This window comes from Xenopus laevis, chromosome 3S, assembly GCF_017654675.1.
Source record: "Xenopus laevis strain J_2021 chromosome 3S, Xenopus_laevis_v10.1, whole genome shotgun sequence".
NCBI classification, from domain to species: domain Eukaryota; kingdom Metazoa; phylum Chordata; class Amphibia; order Anura; family Pipidae; genus Xenopus; species Xenopus laevis.
The window spans coordinates 54,048,879-54,065,013 of record NC_054376.1 but is presented as its reverse complement, the minus strand read 5'-3'; the positions used below and the strand labels follow the sequence as shown (position 1 = coordinate 54,065,013).

Sequence of the window (16,135 nt, the reverse complement as noted above, 5' to 3'; positions counted from 1 at the left end):
AGACAAAAGTCTTAATTTGTGGCAAACTATCTGAAACTACTAAATTGAAAAAAGGGTTAAAAGGTGAACAACCCCCTTTAAACATCTGTCTGTAAAACTGAAAGAAATCAAGAAAAATAAAAAAAATAAAATAGAAATTTGCATTGATAACCTCTCTCTATATACTAGCAAAAGTAATTATTTAGGTGAACTTCCCTAGAACTAGAATATTCAACAATTAAGCAATCATAATTTCTGAAATAAATTGATGGTCATCTATTTTAATTCCCTGCACAAAGAAATCATTGCAGTTAGGTCTATAACTTTAAGGAAATCAGAAGCCACAAACGTCTTTCATGAAAGATCACGCAAACTAAAAATCGCTTCAAACATCCTAACAAAAAAATATATTTATACATTCTTTAAAATATAAGTCAGGCTATAAGGGATTAATACTTTCTACCTTCTTTATGGGAAGGCAAAAATTATAGAAGGCCTTGCGCAGCTTCTGTCTGACGACTGGTTTCATTAAATGGTAGCTAACATGATTTTGGGGTTAGTAGTGGCTCTAAAAAGGTATTCCTCGGCTGTGCATCAACATCTAAATATGCCAAGAGAAGGAGCTTTAATCAAGCAAAACAAATGGAAGATTCCACTGCCAATTACACACAATTCTTAAGCAAATGGAATATCCACTCAACATTGTTTATGCCAAAGTACCAGGAAATATGTGGACAGAAAAGTGGCCACACATTTTTCCAAAGTAAACAGAAAACACATTTTCATATTTTCATATTGCCATATCCTTTGGGAGAATTGTGGCACTGCTTGCAACTCTCCAAAATAGATATGCAGGGGTCCCTCTAGTTGCAACAATAAATCAACCAGATGTATAGTGTGAGCATCAACTACAGTTGCAGGTAGCACTTGTTGCCAAGGGAATTTCAAGAATATGATTATCATTAATGCCCTATAACCAGTGGTGGAAATAAAAATAAAAAAATGGGCAAGAGCGACAGCCAAAGAAAGATCTCTACATTTTACAGAATGCATTAAAGATTTCAAAGTTTTTGCCCAAAAGCAGCAATGCTATCCTTTGGCCTTATGAACTGGCACACCAGACCATGCACTGTAGCTACACTCTACACTGACCACATTCTTTCCCATATCAGAATCTGCAGTATTAGAAGACTGCAGTTAGTCTTAATTTGTGGGGATAAAAGGAACTTATTTTTATTTTTTATACTTTCTAACTGCTTGACAGAAATTCGAAAACACAGCGAAGAGTTTATATGTCAGAACAGAAGACGCATAGGGCCTGAACTGTAGGATAACCACTAGAAAAAACTAATTAAAAATAAAACAAAGTTTCTTTGTGGTCCACCTAAAAGAACTTAAAACATACTGTTAAAATACACTATGAAAATGTGACTATAAGAGAAGCTTTATTGAAGGATTCATGGCTATGGTTTACAGGCATTTCTGATCTTCATAATGCTCTCAGGGAGAGCCACGGGGATTAATACCCCCTTTCACAGCATGCAGCTACATCTGCATCCCATTCTAGCAATTGAGAAATTGCAGCCCTGTGGCAAGGTACCAGCTGTATACCACCACTTGTTATTTCTGCAAATTATAAGAGATTACTTACATCTTGGGTAAGAACATGCAAAGAAAGGCAGGAATGCCAAAAATGTAACCTAATGTTTGTTCATACAGGTGCTATTTAACTGTAATGAATGGTGAAGAGTGGCAATGGTTCAGTTCTGTACCTGCAAAACATTCCTGGAAGGGTCTCAAGCAACATAACAACCATTGACCCTTGCAATATTAACAGGTAAAGCCAGTTGCCATGTTACTCTCTCTTGCAAACAAGCAAATGTTATAGCATTGCAGTGTATTAAGCATTTGTATACTTTACTCCATAAGCTTGACAAACAGAAGCAGACAATGTTGTTCCATTGAAGCAATGCAGACCAAACTAGTCCAACATCCACCCTTGTGTAACTTCAAAGAAAGACAACATTCCAGTGGATGTACCCATATTTTATATATAAAAAAAGACCAGCAACACCGAGATATCTTGTGCATCAAAATTAGAAGTGTATTCATTCACACATCACAGACACAGTTACAAACTGGGCAGTTACAAACTGGGCTAGCCTATGAGTAAGTGCCCCAATAGGCACGAAACGCGTAAGGTCTTCATGTCCTAATAAATTTTTCTATTTTTTATATAATTGTTTCTTTATTACTGGAGGTCCTCACATCATTTTTGGATATAGTGTTTTGGACTTGCACCTTGGGACTGAGGTGAACTATGAGTGAATTATTGATTTAAAAACAATTTTGTATCTTGATTTATCAATTATTTTATAGAGTGGTACTGCATATATTTTCTTTTTTGTGGCATCAGCACAAACTCTGTCTTTATATAGCATATGCACATTAACATTAAATGTCATAGTGAATATGTGGTTGCAACTAACCCATTGCAATCAAGATTTTATTTCTCACCCTTAACATTTCACGTATTTTCAGTCCACACGGTAGAATATTTTGCAAAACATCTGCTAAATTAATTAAGTGGGATGACTGCAGAACTGCAGAAACAACTTTTGTAAGAAACAAAGAATTCTGGAACCTAGTAGATTTTCAAAGGAGGGCAATTTCTCTTTGTGCTATGCACTTCTTGTCCTCTTCACCTCTTAACCACCGGCGCTACAGATTTCTTCCCCCCCAAAGCAACAGTAAATAATAATAAACTTAGTCACTTATCTGTTCCTTACTGATGTTATCAAGCAAAAAATTCACATATGTAGCTAAAAAAATTGACTCTTTGTGCAGCCACAGAACAATTACAAAATGCATAGAAGGGTTAAATAAGGCCAACTATGTATTCTAACCACAATATATACAGTATACATATATATTGATTACATGACAGATTTATTTTATACCTACTGTGCTGTAAGTTTCATGAAAAAAAATGAAAGAATGTATTAAGAACAAAAAGATTTGGTTTTATGTTCATTTTTATGCCATTATTCCTCTTCTGTCTCCAATTTGTTGTTCAGGCTAATCAATAAAGACAGCCAACAAAGGTACTGTGTTAATGATGACAATTTGCTCCCTATAGATTACTGGTGACAGGTCTGTGAGGGGCTAAAAGCTTTAAAGAAGCAGAGAATACAGTTCATAACACGAATATAATGTTTTGCTTAAATAAATAAAGACATTCATTATTTCAACTTGGTAAGAGACCTTAACAATTCTAGAGAGATTGTACAAGACACTGTGTGTGTGTAAATACACACACCTCTAGCTTAAAATCAAGATTGACAAAAAGAGATTTATTTTACTTTAAACATGGGAAAAAGAAATGTTGCTTTCTAAGCTTTTAATGAATCAAATTATGTTTTAGACTAAAGTATTTATGTATCAAAAGCTACTAACCTATAATAACGTATCTTTCTAGCCCTTAAAATATGGGTATTCCATCTGGTGACCACTGAACTATGAGAACTGATGTATTAAAAAACCAACAAGATTTCAACTAAAAAAAAATAGTATTCCTTAAATTATTTATAAAAGCAACAGAATATTAGTAAGAAATCAGGTTGTTGAGGTTCTCACTTTTCCATGAGCACCCTTGCATTTTTACAGGGTTAGAAGGAAAAACATAACAAATGTAGCCAAAAAAGAATCATTAAAAAAATATTAATGTAAAGTAGCCCTTATTTGTCACCAAGTTTCTACATTGTGCTTTAATATTTGTTTGACAAGTGCCAATAAAACATCGATATGTTAGCTCAGCTCAAAGAAATTGCTTTTTAAAATAACAACAAACAACAACTCTAGTGACTGCAGATACTCTCTCCAGTCACCCGTATAAATAAAGAACATCTGGATATTTTATCCAAAAAGCTATTAAAATGCCCACCCCTTCAAAGCAAACAGTGATTGATTGTTCATATATTGCATTACAAATTTGTCAAAATACATCCAAATCATCAGATCTATACTCCCTTTCAGATGTTTAGCATTTTATTAATTATTTTGTAGGGACTACTTTTTAACTGACACTTGCGTTTCTTTGCTTTTATTGGACACCAGAGGGATCACTTGAAAGAAGTTGAATATTAGAAGCTACAACAGGGAGCTAAACACTATTATAATTATTATTAGAATGATGAATCCTCAGCAACGAATGACTGAAGGGAAGGGGGGTGTCATGATGCATACATCATCATGCCAACAATTCACCAATAACGCAGCATGAATGTATAAAAAGTGGGAGGCATAAATTCTTACAAGCTAGCAAATGTTAATAAGGAAACACCTTTATAATGTAACTGACAGTTACATGCCAACAGTAGACATGCAATCTGACATAAAAGCAATACCAGGGAAAAAAGATTGCAAATTATGTTTACAAACATGTAAGCACTCTAGATTCATGCAAGTGCTTCCATAATGATGTGTGATGCCACTGCAAAGGATTTTTTTTATTATAAACAGGTTTCCCAAAACAGGATTATATTGAGGAAACAATTTTAAATAATGGAAAAAGCAAGCAGCACAAACAACACACAATCAATTCAGTAGTAACAAATTAACCATTGAGGAATATATAACATGGAAATAGTGCAACTAACAATTTCTAGAGATTATTAATTACAATCAATGTCTCAATACAGGCATTTCATCTGAATTAATACTTTGGGAAAGTTAAAAATCAATTAAAAGCCACAGAATCCAATTCAGGTAGATTTCAAGTTTCAAAATGAATACTCAAAATATATTATAGTAAAGTTAGCACAAATATTGGACTGACAAGATTATATCTTAAAGATCAAATGTATTTATATGAAGTGTTTGGATACACTTGTAACAGAGCATGTGTCTAAACACTGCCTACAAGGATGCAAACAAAATCATGTTATAAATGGTATTACTGTATTCCTAAACAGGATGTTAATTACTCTACAACTATATCACACGTAATTAGATTTTTGCCTTGATTCTCATACTGCCGTTACACAGTTTGCTTTCAGGGCTACATGTGGCTGTACTAGCTATATGTGCAAAAATTTAAATGTGGAAACAATTTAAGGGCCATCCAGGTTCATTCACTCAGATTTAGTAATTGGATTTTTTTCATGTGTGATAATTAGAAATTTTTAAAAGGAAAAAAAGAAAGAAAAATCACACCATTCCGTAACCTCACTGTACATTCCAAGGCACAGAATTGGTTCAATTTGAACAAAAAAGGGGCATATTTTCAAACTATGCTGACAGATCACCAACATTTTCACTACGACAAATTACCAAATGTAAATTTACCGCATTTAGAGTTTTCACTACAAATGAAAAAGCATAGTATCTTTGCATACTCAATATAATTACAATAAATAACACCTTCCATATGTCACTGTAATCACTTCAGCAAACACTTGGAGAAACAGAATTCTTCTAGAAGTAATTGTCAAGCACACAGACTATAAAGCGCGCATCAGAAATGTCACAGTTATTGCAATGAAAGAAAAAGCTACACAACTACAAAAGGTATAACACGGGGTGTTGGCATGCTATGCAAGTCACTGTAACACATCATCATTCTCTGACAATAATAAGAGAAAACTATAAATTAGCACACGTCTAACTAGGTACAGTCAAAAGGTATCTTTACAGATCACAGCGTTGTTATTTTAGCTGTTCCTTACCAGATCCACTGAATTGACTGCTTCCTAGTGTAGTAGGTCTGGTTTTCCCACTATTAGCAGGTGGGGAAAACATCTGCAAAACATAAAGGAGTATTTCTTTAAAGTTAGCTGTAGCTCATTTCATATATATTTCATAAGTATGCATTTGATTTAACTGCTCTGCTGGTCTGCTGAAATGACTGATTTACTTAGGAATGGAAGAACTTTTTTTTTTTGCTAAGCTTTCAATAAAACATGACTGCCACAAAAGGTATAATGTACATACACTTAGGGGGTTATTTATCAAAGTCCGAATTTATCTCAATATTTTCTGCTACAAACTCCGATTTTTTACGCTTATTTATTAATACATTTTCCCGAAAATTTGCTTTGAGGGAAAAAAAAAAATTGGATTTTCACAATTTTTTCTGTTTTTTCATCCGGTTTTCACGATTTTTAACCAGAAAACCCAGATTTTTGCAAGAAAACTTTGGGGTATTGCACGAAACCCAGTGCACATCAAAAAATCATTGGGACTTCTCCCATTGACTTATATGCAACCTCGACAGGTCTGAGATGCTGGATTTTTGTGATTCAGACTTTTCCATCCTCCGGGTTTAATAAATTCCGAAAAATTTGTGATTGTTTAAAAGTCTGATTTTATGAAAACAAATGAGTTTTTTGTGATTCCTGCATTCAGAGTTTAGTAAATAACCTCCTTAGTTTATAATGCCACTTTTCCAGGCCCATGTCATGGATGAATGATGAAAATACAGTATGGACGTGCAGTATTATTATGCAGTCTAATCACCAAATTGTTGAACAGTGTGAATGAGTTGTGTTAGGTCTTGACAGCGTTACTATCATCCCTGTGCACATGGCAACAGGTCAGGGTTAACTTTCTCTATCTAGAACCTAGGGCAGGGTCAACTTTACCCTTATAATTTAATAAAAATATGAGCGAGACAGTCATGGGGGTTTAAACTGTATTGCTGCACTGGAGGTCAGGGAGGTATTCATTTTGTAATCCCACTGATACCAGTATAGATTACAGTGATTATAGGCTGGGAGTCTAGACATGACATCAAAGTGGAGGTGTCCAGACCCCCAGGTTGCCTCTTGGTATGCTCTCTTTACCGTGTGGGAGAAGCCATAAGAAGACCCCGAAGGATATCGTACCGCACTGAAATCCAGCAGGTCACTCAGTTCCTTGTCTGTTCCTATAGCGGCCATCCGCTGTTGAGGATTCATCTTCCACCACTCAGATGAACTCCTAGGACACAGCAAGAGGAGGAAAAAAAAAAAACTTACCATTTGCATCACAGCACTACACCCCCCTCCCTTTCTGACTCTGACACTTTGATGGAGGGTGGGAGGGCACAGGGAAGGGGGGACACTACACTCTCCTGAAAAAGTAGCAACTGTCTGGAAACTTTCACCCAGCGCCCCGGAAATTATGTCTGAGACCGGGTCTGAAAAAATGTGCACTGCATTGAGACACACTAAACAATAAATACCATAGCAAGAAAGAAATGCAGAGGCTAAAGCAGCCTTCACAAACAAAGCATAGATCACAAAGTGACTCACCATCTTCTCCCAACAATGGCTCTGGCAAGTGACTCTCCCAAAGTAAGAATGGCTAATGAAGAAGCAAGGTGACCGCAAGCAACACTCCAGTGGCTTGCACCTTCCTCCGTCACCCTGCTTATTGCATGTCACCCAGTGGGTGCCAAGGCCAGGTTGGTAACTCGGATTCCTTTAGGACAAAGGTGCCCGAAATAAAAAGCTTCCAGCAGCTACTACAAACTACAACTCCCACAAAGCTGTCCTGGTTGCTGGAAGTTGCATTTCAGCAATGGGTGCCCAGTTGAGCATGTTCAAGCTCTGCTCTGTGGTGTTGTTGAACTTCAGCATGAAAGCTGTCAGAGGATGACGGGGTCGGTAGCTGAACAACACAGCTTCAGAGTCGCACATAGAATAGCGCTGCCTCGGGCTGCTTTGGATCGGAAATGACTGTTCCTCTGGCTGTTTCCAAGTTTTCCCGTGAGCTCAGCAAGTCGCTGTACAAGGCAGTGCTATAGTGAGCTATGGGAGATCCGACTAGCACCCCCACCCCACAAGCACACACAGGAGAACACACAGCCACCACCCTGCCCTCCCCCACACCCGCTTCTCCCTCTCACATCTCTGCCTTTACACATTCATTTTACCTTTTTTCCGTTCAAACATCCAATAATTGGGTTGAAGTTTAGCGAGATCCCCTTTCGTCTCTTTCCCCGGCGCTTAAAAGCAGCTTTTCCCCGCCTCTGTGCCAAGATACTCAGCACTAACAAGATTTCCGTGGGATTTTGCCTGTGTTTATTACCGCTACACGTTTTGTTTTCCCCCGGTAGGAACTTGTGGGGCTCCCTCAGGCAGACATTTTTTTCGCTAGTCAAACCTCAGCACCACGTTAGACCCTAGTTGAGTATCCCTCCGCTAAAGAAGGGGGGGAGGAATCCGGCTCCTTTTTTTCCCCCCAAACCATACGCATCTCCTGTAGTAAAGAATAAAGGTCCGGCTAAAGAGGAGGCGGAGGTATACAGAGAGGGGCAGTGTGCGGTCGCAGTTTTCAGTAAGCTTTGGGATGTGAGGGCGCAGCTCGTGTTTGCCGCGTTCGTAATTCGCCACTTAGAGACACGCCAGGCTGGAGTTTGGGCTCTACAGGGATTTTCTCTAGTCCTGTAACACTTCTGAGGGCGCTGCTAATTGGAGAGGCGGATGCGCCCTTCTCAGAAGGGGTCAGTCACAGAGACAGCAGCTGTGCGACTTGCGACCCTCAGGGGGTTTTGCCAGAGGCAGGAAAGGATCGATGCCGTCAGAAATGCTTGATAAATGCGCTTGTCACTACACTTCACGTATCAACTGTGTGGGCTATGTTAGTCCCTAGGTTGCCAGCGAAATAACCACCTATTATCCTTTGTATGGGTCTAGCCGTGCGTGTCATTGTACACTACTTTATATTCTAGTGCTGTGGTTCGGTATAGAAGTGTTTTTTTTTATTATTTTGTGAGAGAACCCGTGCTTTTTCACGGTATTAATGCGCGCGCTCGTGGGCTTTACGGGGACGAACGTGTTAAAGGCGCGCTCCTGGGAGGGACACGTGACCCGCTCTTCTCAGTCTGGCTGCCGTGTGCCACTGCCAGCTGAGTTTCCTCCGCTTCCCCCTACAGCGCTTCCATTACAATCACCTCCGCTCCCACTAATAGTCCGTAGTTGGAAACTAGCCCGGGGCATTATACTTTCCCTACAGCCGTATTGCCCCCGTCTGGAATACCTGGCTTGTGGCTTATACGTGTGCTCGCAAAGCAGTGTTTTATTGAGGTGTTGCTGCGTGGTTAAAGGGGAAGTTCACCTTCCAAACACTTTTTTTTTTTCCTTTCAGATTGTTCCCCAGAAATAAAGACGTTTTTCAATTACTACTACTTTTTTACTGTTTTTCCAAAACCTATGTTTAAAGTTGAATGTCCTGGTGTTTGAGTCTGGCAGCTTAGTAATTCAGACTCTAAACGGTTACAACATTTAGTTGATACATTTTTCAGCAGCATCTGTGGAATATTAGCAACTATTGTATCAATTCTAACTGCTGCCTGTAATGAAACCCAGACAATAAATGTATCAATTTAGAACAGTTTACAGGTTCGACGACCCTCCATTTAAATTAGCCCATTGTTAATCAACTAAAACTAAACTGCTTAAAGGCCTATACCTGCCCTCCACAAATAAAATATGCATCTACTGACATACACCTTTGTAAAGCTTTAATGCATGTTATGGCAAACATTACATAGTTTCACTAGGATCCCAGAAGCCTCCTTTAATTCTCTCATATCCGTACCACATCTTTTCCTCTTAACATTTATAGTGAAAAGTTGGGGGGGGGGGGAAAGAAGATGATTGGCTCATAAAACCAATGTTCTGTTCAGGAGACCTTTTATCCATGTATGCTAGTAGGTGGGCTGCTGCCAGCCTATGGAAAATATTATATTCACTTTTTATTTTCTGCTTAACCAGCCAAATTACTAAGCCGTGACTAAGTATACACAGCCCTGACAGAGTTTGCAACCCTCTTTACTGAGCTGCTCATGGTGAAGAAAATGAAAACAGTGTTTAGAGGGTGAACCACCCCAGTCACGTGTAAATTACTTCATGTGGGTCTTTCCCAATGAGTCTGCATAGGTCCCTGTTGTTATTCAATATATCCCAAACAATAATTCCTGGTGGCCAAATCAGATAAAGGTCCACTTGTTTGATAATAACACCAAATTAGCCGATCTTTTCATGTATGGCCATCTAAAGGCAAATTCGATTTTCACACCATAGCAATTACAAAGCAACAGACACCTAGATATGTAGTACAATGATTTTCAAGTTATTTGTAAATTAAAGTATTATTTTACAGTTTCTGCATTTCTGATGCTGTTCCTTGAAACAATGTAACATAAGTCAGCCTTGCATTCTTTCTTACAAGTTTGTTAATAATCTAGTTACATAGTATTAGTTTCAAAATTCACAACCACCAGGGCAGTGAATAGAAAGGGGTAAATGGATAATGCAATAGTCACAAATACTGTAGCTTAAAACTATTGGAAAAATGAATTTATGTATATTGCTTAAAATTACAATTTCTTTCATTATAGGGGTGGTTCACCTTTTAGGTAGTTTTTTGTATGTTATACAATGGCAAATTCTAAACAACTTTTCAATTGGTTTTCATTATTTATTTTTTTATCGTTTTAGAATTATTTGCCTCTTTGCAGCTTTTAAATGGGAGACTCTGACCCCTTCTAAAAAAAACAAATGCTCTGTAAGGCTACAAATGTTTTATTATTGCTACTTTTTATTACTCATCTCCCTATTCTGACCCTTTCCTATTCAAATCAATGCATGGGTGCTAGGGAAATTTGAACCATAGCTACCAGATTGCTTAAAATGCAAATTGAAGAGCTGCGGAATAAAAAGCTAAATAACTCAAAATCCTTAAATAATAAAAACATGAAAACCAAATGCAAATTGTCTCACAATATCACTCTCTACAACATGTGCTCTCTGTGCTAGAAGAGCTGGAAATTCTGCTCTTAAAGTACCAGGAGCGGCATTTTTGCTGCCCCTGGTACCTAGTGGGGCGCTGCCGCCTGAGGCGACAGCCTCAACTCGCCTCATTGGCGAAGTGCCCCTGACTGTATATGCTGTTTCTCCAGACTTTATGACAAGCTACTGTACATCCTGCATTTCCGTTCTCTGTAATGCTGAGCCTATTAAACGTTATTAAATACCTAAAAAGAAAAGCACACCAAATACAAGAATAATGGTTGCTCCAAATACCTCTTTATTTAAAAAAAATGTGCCCCCAAGAATTTTGGAGGTTGCCTTACATCCTTAAGGTCAAGTATAACTGAGTATGGATATACCTGCCTAAAAAAAATAACATTTATAAATTAAATATTATACATATATATTAAATATACCTGTATTTATATTAATTAACTCAACAGTAATACATCTCATTGCAACAGCAGATCTATATTCCCATAAAAAAATTTTTTTTTGCCAAGTAATGTATCAATAAAGGCATTTTAATCTATTGGTGCTGTACGGAAACTTCTTTTTGGATCAATGGTGGAGGATGGACCACTGATGGTACGTGCACCGAGTACTGCTTTCATATTGGGGAATCCAGCTGACTCAAGCAAACAAGTACTGTTTTGCCAAGTTGTCTGATTTATACAGGTATAGGACCTGTTATCCAAAATGTTCGGGACCTGGGGTTTTCTAGATAAGGATCTTTCCGTAACTTGGATCTTCGTACCTTAATTAAGAAAATGATTAAGAAAATCATGTAAAAATTAAATAAATTCAATGAGCTGATTTTGCTTCCAATAACGATTAATTACATCTTAGTTTGGATCAATTATAAGGTACTGTTTTATTATTACAGAGGAAAAGTTTTAATTATTTGATTATAATGGAGTCTATGGGAGACAGCCTTTCCATAATTCGGATCATTCTGGATACTGGGTTTCTGGATAACAGATCCCATACATGTACTTTGCAAATGTAAGGGAAAAATTGAAAGAATTAAGAATTGAATTAAAACATGCAATATAATATAACGTATTCTGTATATGCAGTAGAATAGCTATATCTTAAAAATGTATGCAAATCACAATGAAGACATTGCTGCATGTGTTCCCATTATACAGATCCAGGTCTATATGTACCAAAAACCTTTTTAAAATGTGAATACCAATTTATTTTTTTTCTGAAAATAAGCCTTGGGACATATATCTTTTGATATAAAAATTTTTGTGTGCTGATGTTATTAATAGGAAAAAACGGCAAGAATATAGGAAGGCCGGTATTTTTTTCCAGAAAAGGTGGCAACCCTAGCTGAGTCCAGGGTGTCTGCACACGGGCCCCAGACTTTGTGAAAATTGTCTGGACAGCCTTAACTCAGATAGGTCCACTTATAGAGTGGGATGGCCTAATTTATCAAAGATTTCCATCTTTTCAGGGAAGGTGGATTGGGTAGCTTCCACAGCAGAATAATGGTTTTCCTAGCATAGAAATAGAAAAATCGCAATAGCAGTGTCGGACTGGCCCACCAGGATACCAGAAAAACTCCCGGTGGGCCCAGGTGTCAGTGGACCCTCCTGCTGCTAAACATTTGGTCTATTTCATGGTCATTTCCTATTTCTATGAGAAAAAGAGGCTAAATAGATGGAATAATAGAATAGAGGTTGAGTGAGGAAAGGAAGAATAATAGTACTGAGAGTGGGCCCCTGGTCTAAAGTTTTCCGACACTGCTCAATAGTGAGTGCCTATGTTTGTCTGACACTATACTCTATGGGCCAGATTTATCAATGGTCAAATTTCGAAGTGCTAAAAACTTCGAAATTCGACCATCGAATTTTGCATTACTTCGATATTCAAAGTTTTTTTTTTATCGAATTTGGCCATATTCAGTCAAAGTCAAATCGTACGATCATACGATAGAATCCTTCGTATCGAACGATTCGAGCAATTTTACTTCAACTTCTAAAAACTTCGAGGAGGTCCCCATAGGCTAACATAGCAATTCGGCAGGTTTAAGGTGGCGAAGTGTCGAAGTCGAACTTTTTTTAAAAAGACAGTACTTCGATTTTCGAAGTCAAACTTTTTTACTTCGAATCAAAGTCGAAGTCTAATTTAGGCCTATTCGATGGTCGAAGTACCCAAAAATTTGTTCGAAATTCGAAGTTTTTGAATTTGAATATTAAATGTAGTTGAATAGTAAATGTGCCCCTGTATGTTCTACCAGCCCCAGAAGACATGCCTCTGGTGATCACACCTTTGGCAGGTCTAGAGTTTGTTCTATGAACGTTGTTACTTTTGCCCAAAATGTATCAATTAGTGGACAGGTCCAGAAGGTATGTATGAATCATGTGCCCACACTGGCTCCACATTTGAAACAAAGGTTATTTGGCACAAGGCCAAACATCAGCAATATTTTTTAAATGTGACTGCTTATTTCCAAATATTTTTCTTCCCACTATGTAATTTTATTCAAGGGTATTGGCTAAATCTTATAAAAATAAAAAAAAACAGTAATACACCTTTGTTGTTGCTTTCTGGGCATGTATTGCTTATGCTTTTATCTTTGATCCTAAGTGCCACAAAACATACATTTTTGTCATATAGTGCAGTATTTTTTACTTTTCAGTAATGAAAATGTGACTTTTCATATAAAGCCAATTTCACATATTTGAAAGATTTAATTTTGAAAAATAAGGCTGTTTCCATTTTTGACATATTTCAGCACGGAGCTTTCCATTATATTAAAAACCATAATAAAACAACAATACCTTGCTAATGTACTATGTTTATGTCTTCACTATTGTGATATCACAATCATGTTTACTTTGTTTTCTCATGCCTGAAAGTTATCAATTCACAAGACAGGTTTTATTTTACTGAAATCTTGAAAACCTAGCAGGAGAGAAAAACATGTTATACTGCCCTTTTAGATAGAAATATATATTATTATCAGTCAAAGTACTTAATATAAACAGTTCTTGATGAATTTCCTTTTTCTCTGTAATAATAAAATAGTACCATTTACAGGTACAGGACCTGTTATCCAGAATGCTTGAGAACCTGGAGTTTACCGGATAAGGGATTGTTCTGTAGTTTGGATCACCATGCCTTAAGTCTGCTAAAAAATAACTTAAACATGAAATAAACCCAATAGGATTGTTTTGCCTCCAATAAAGATGAATTATATCTGACGGTGAATCAAGTACAAGCTAAAAAATGATTTTTTTAAAATTTTGAATTGTTTGATTAAAGTGGACTCTATAGTAGATGGCTTTCCCATAATTTGGAACTTTCTGGATACTGGGTTTTCCGGATAAGGAATCCTATACCTATATTTTGTAGTAACTACTTGTTGGCCATCCTGGAGTTGATTAAAGCCACAGCTCTAAGTTGACACCACATTGTAAATCAGATTCTAAAACGATGTTTAAAGTTATTATTATCCTTTATTTATGGGAAATATATTATGCATATTATATAGGTGGGACCACAAAAAAACAATGTAAAATCCCTTGCTTTCTTTTTCTTTCGTACAGTAATTCTTATGTATCTAGTGTATTTTTTCTTAACACAATCTCCCCAGAATGCCTTTGGTTAGTGCTGCGGAAAATGTTGGTGCATTATAAGAACATGTTAATAATAATAACAATTTACCAGCAACCACTGACAGAACAAGTAAATAAAACAGAGAGAGGCAATGCATTTTTCTCAAAAAGTTATGAAAGCACAACTCCCAGAATCCCACAATAGCTGTGTTGCATGCATTCCTACCCTTGCACACAGCCAAAATCCTGGCAAGTAGAAAAGACACATTTCCAATATAAAACCTTTCCACAGCACCACTTAGTCTCTAAGCACAAGGTTAGAATGATTTTCTTCAGTGAATTTAATTAGCTCAAATCAATTTCACCTGAGCGGCACTGAATTGTGCTTCCATGTTCTAAACCATATTTCCAGCATGGAGCTTGCTTATGAAACCACAGCTTCTACAAACATCATCCTCCAGCAATCCACTTCCTGTATAATTATATTGGCTAATTGAAATAATGCTTCTATTATGACAGATGAGAGGTAAAACTCAAGAGTATTTTGAGATGGATGCCATTTTTTTCTACCATACACTAGGGAGAGCCTAAACATATAATTTCGTACAGAAACCTTAAATACATGCTTGTTATAATATTTCATCAGTTGCCAGTCAACAATTCCTGTACTAAAAGCACATGAAATCATCCTGAATGATAGACACAATAAACTACAAAAACTACAGACCTACTGTATTTGTATTGCGTTTCAGTGAAACACATTTCCATATAGTAGTAAAGGTAGATTAAGAAAAATTATTGTTTAAATGACTTTGGCTTGACTCTATAGGGCCAACCCACAATGGAGGCTTAGAGCAATTTCCGCTGCATTAGCCCAAAGACTTAGCACTTCTACCTGTTTGGGTAGTTAAAACCACCACACCTTGCAATACTCAGTATACTTTCTGATTCGTTCAACTAGTTCCAGAAGGCATCCCATAACTGGGTTTTAGAAATTTGTTTCATGTTTATGTTTTGACTGATAAGCAAGTTTGTCTTCAAAACCCTTAGTCTTTGGGTCTTCGACATGCTTGAATAGGAGCCTTGCACCCAACGTCCACTTAAATCTTATGTTCCTTATAGTTATTTTGTGTAGTTCATCTACATGAACTTATATACAAGGCCAGTGCTTTGTGGATGATTCAAGAGGTTTGTGATATGATTTCTGTTGTCCACCACTTGTATAATAGGATATTAATGAGTGCAGAGAAAATATTTTTAGGGTATAAATCACCAATAGCAGTGTTGGACTGGGGGATCCAGGGCCCACCGTGGCTTCTGTCTCTGGGCCCCCCTCCGGACCCTGCCTCAGGGCCTCCCATCCAGTAACCCTTACGGCAAAAAACTATGTGCATTAAAGCTCATGCACAAGTGTGCACCTGCACACACGAGCGGCGGCGAGGTTGTTGGAAGGAAGTCCCTGAGGCAGTAGCCCTCAGAGTCTGGAATGGGGCCCTGAGACAGAAGCCGGGAAGAAATCCAGGTTATGTAAAGGAAGTAGAGCCAGGCACTCGCAGATCAACTGCAAATAGTTTTATTAGTACGACATGTTTCGGGCAAGGCCCTTTATCAAGTAATCCCAGTTGCGGATCTGGGCCAGTGAGGCCCACTAGAGCCAGGGGTCCACCGAGTTTTTTCCCGGTACCCCACCTGCCCAGTCCGACCCTGACCAATATCATATGCTACATGCTAGAGACCTTGGTTTCATTATCTGTGGCAACGTCTTGTCACTATAGTCAAATACAAGAGTCT

The 16,135-nt window shown here is 37.5% G+C and overlaps 1 protein-coding gene across 6 annotated transcripts in view; it reads right to left on the bottom strand.

Annotated features, from left to right (window-relative positions):
• Nucleotides 1-8,999, bottom strand: part of tcf12.S (transcription factor 12 (HTF4, helix-loop-helix transcription factors 4) S homeolog) — a 136,467-nt gene extending 127,468 nt beyond the window's left edge. The window contains exons 1-3 of one of the 6 annotated variants that reach the window (XM_018255465.2): nt 7,895-8,999; nt 6,822-6,957; nt 5,706-5,778 (exon numbers count right to left, since the gene is read on the bottom strand). In XM_018255465.2, the coding sequence (XP_018110954.1) occupies nt 5,706-5,778; nt 6,822-6,935 (187 nt within the window). In that variant the 5' untranslated portion in view covers nt 6,936-6,957; nt 7,895-8,999. Of the gene's footprint in view, nt 1-5,705; nt 5,779-6,821; nt 6,958-7,271; nt 7,787-7,894 lie in introns of those variants that run through there. The other 5 variants (XM_018255467.2, XM_018255468.2, XM_018255469.2 and 2 more) reach the window with 5 other exon arrangements.
• Between the last annotated feature and the right edge of the window lie 7,136 nt (nt 9,000-16,135).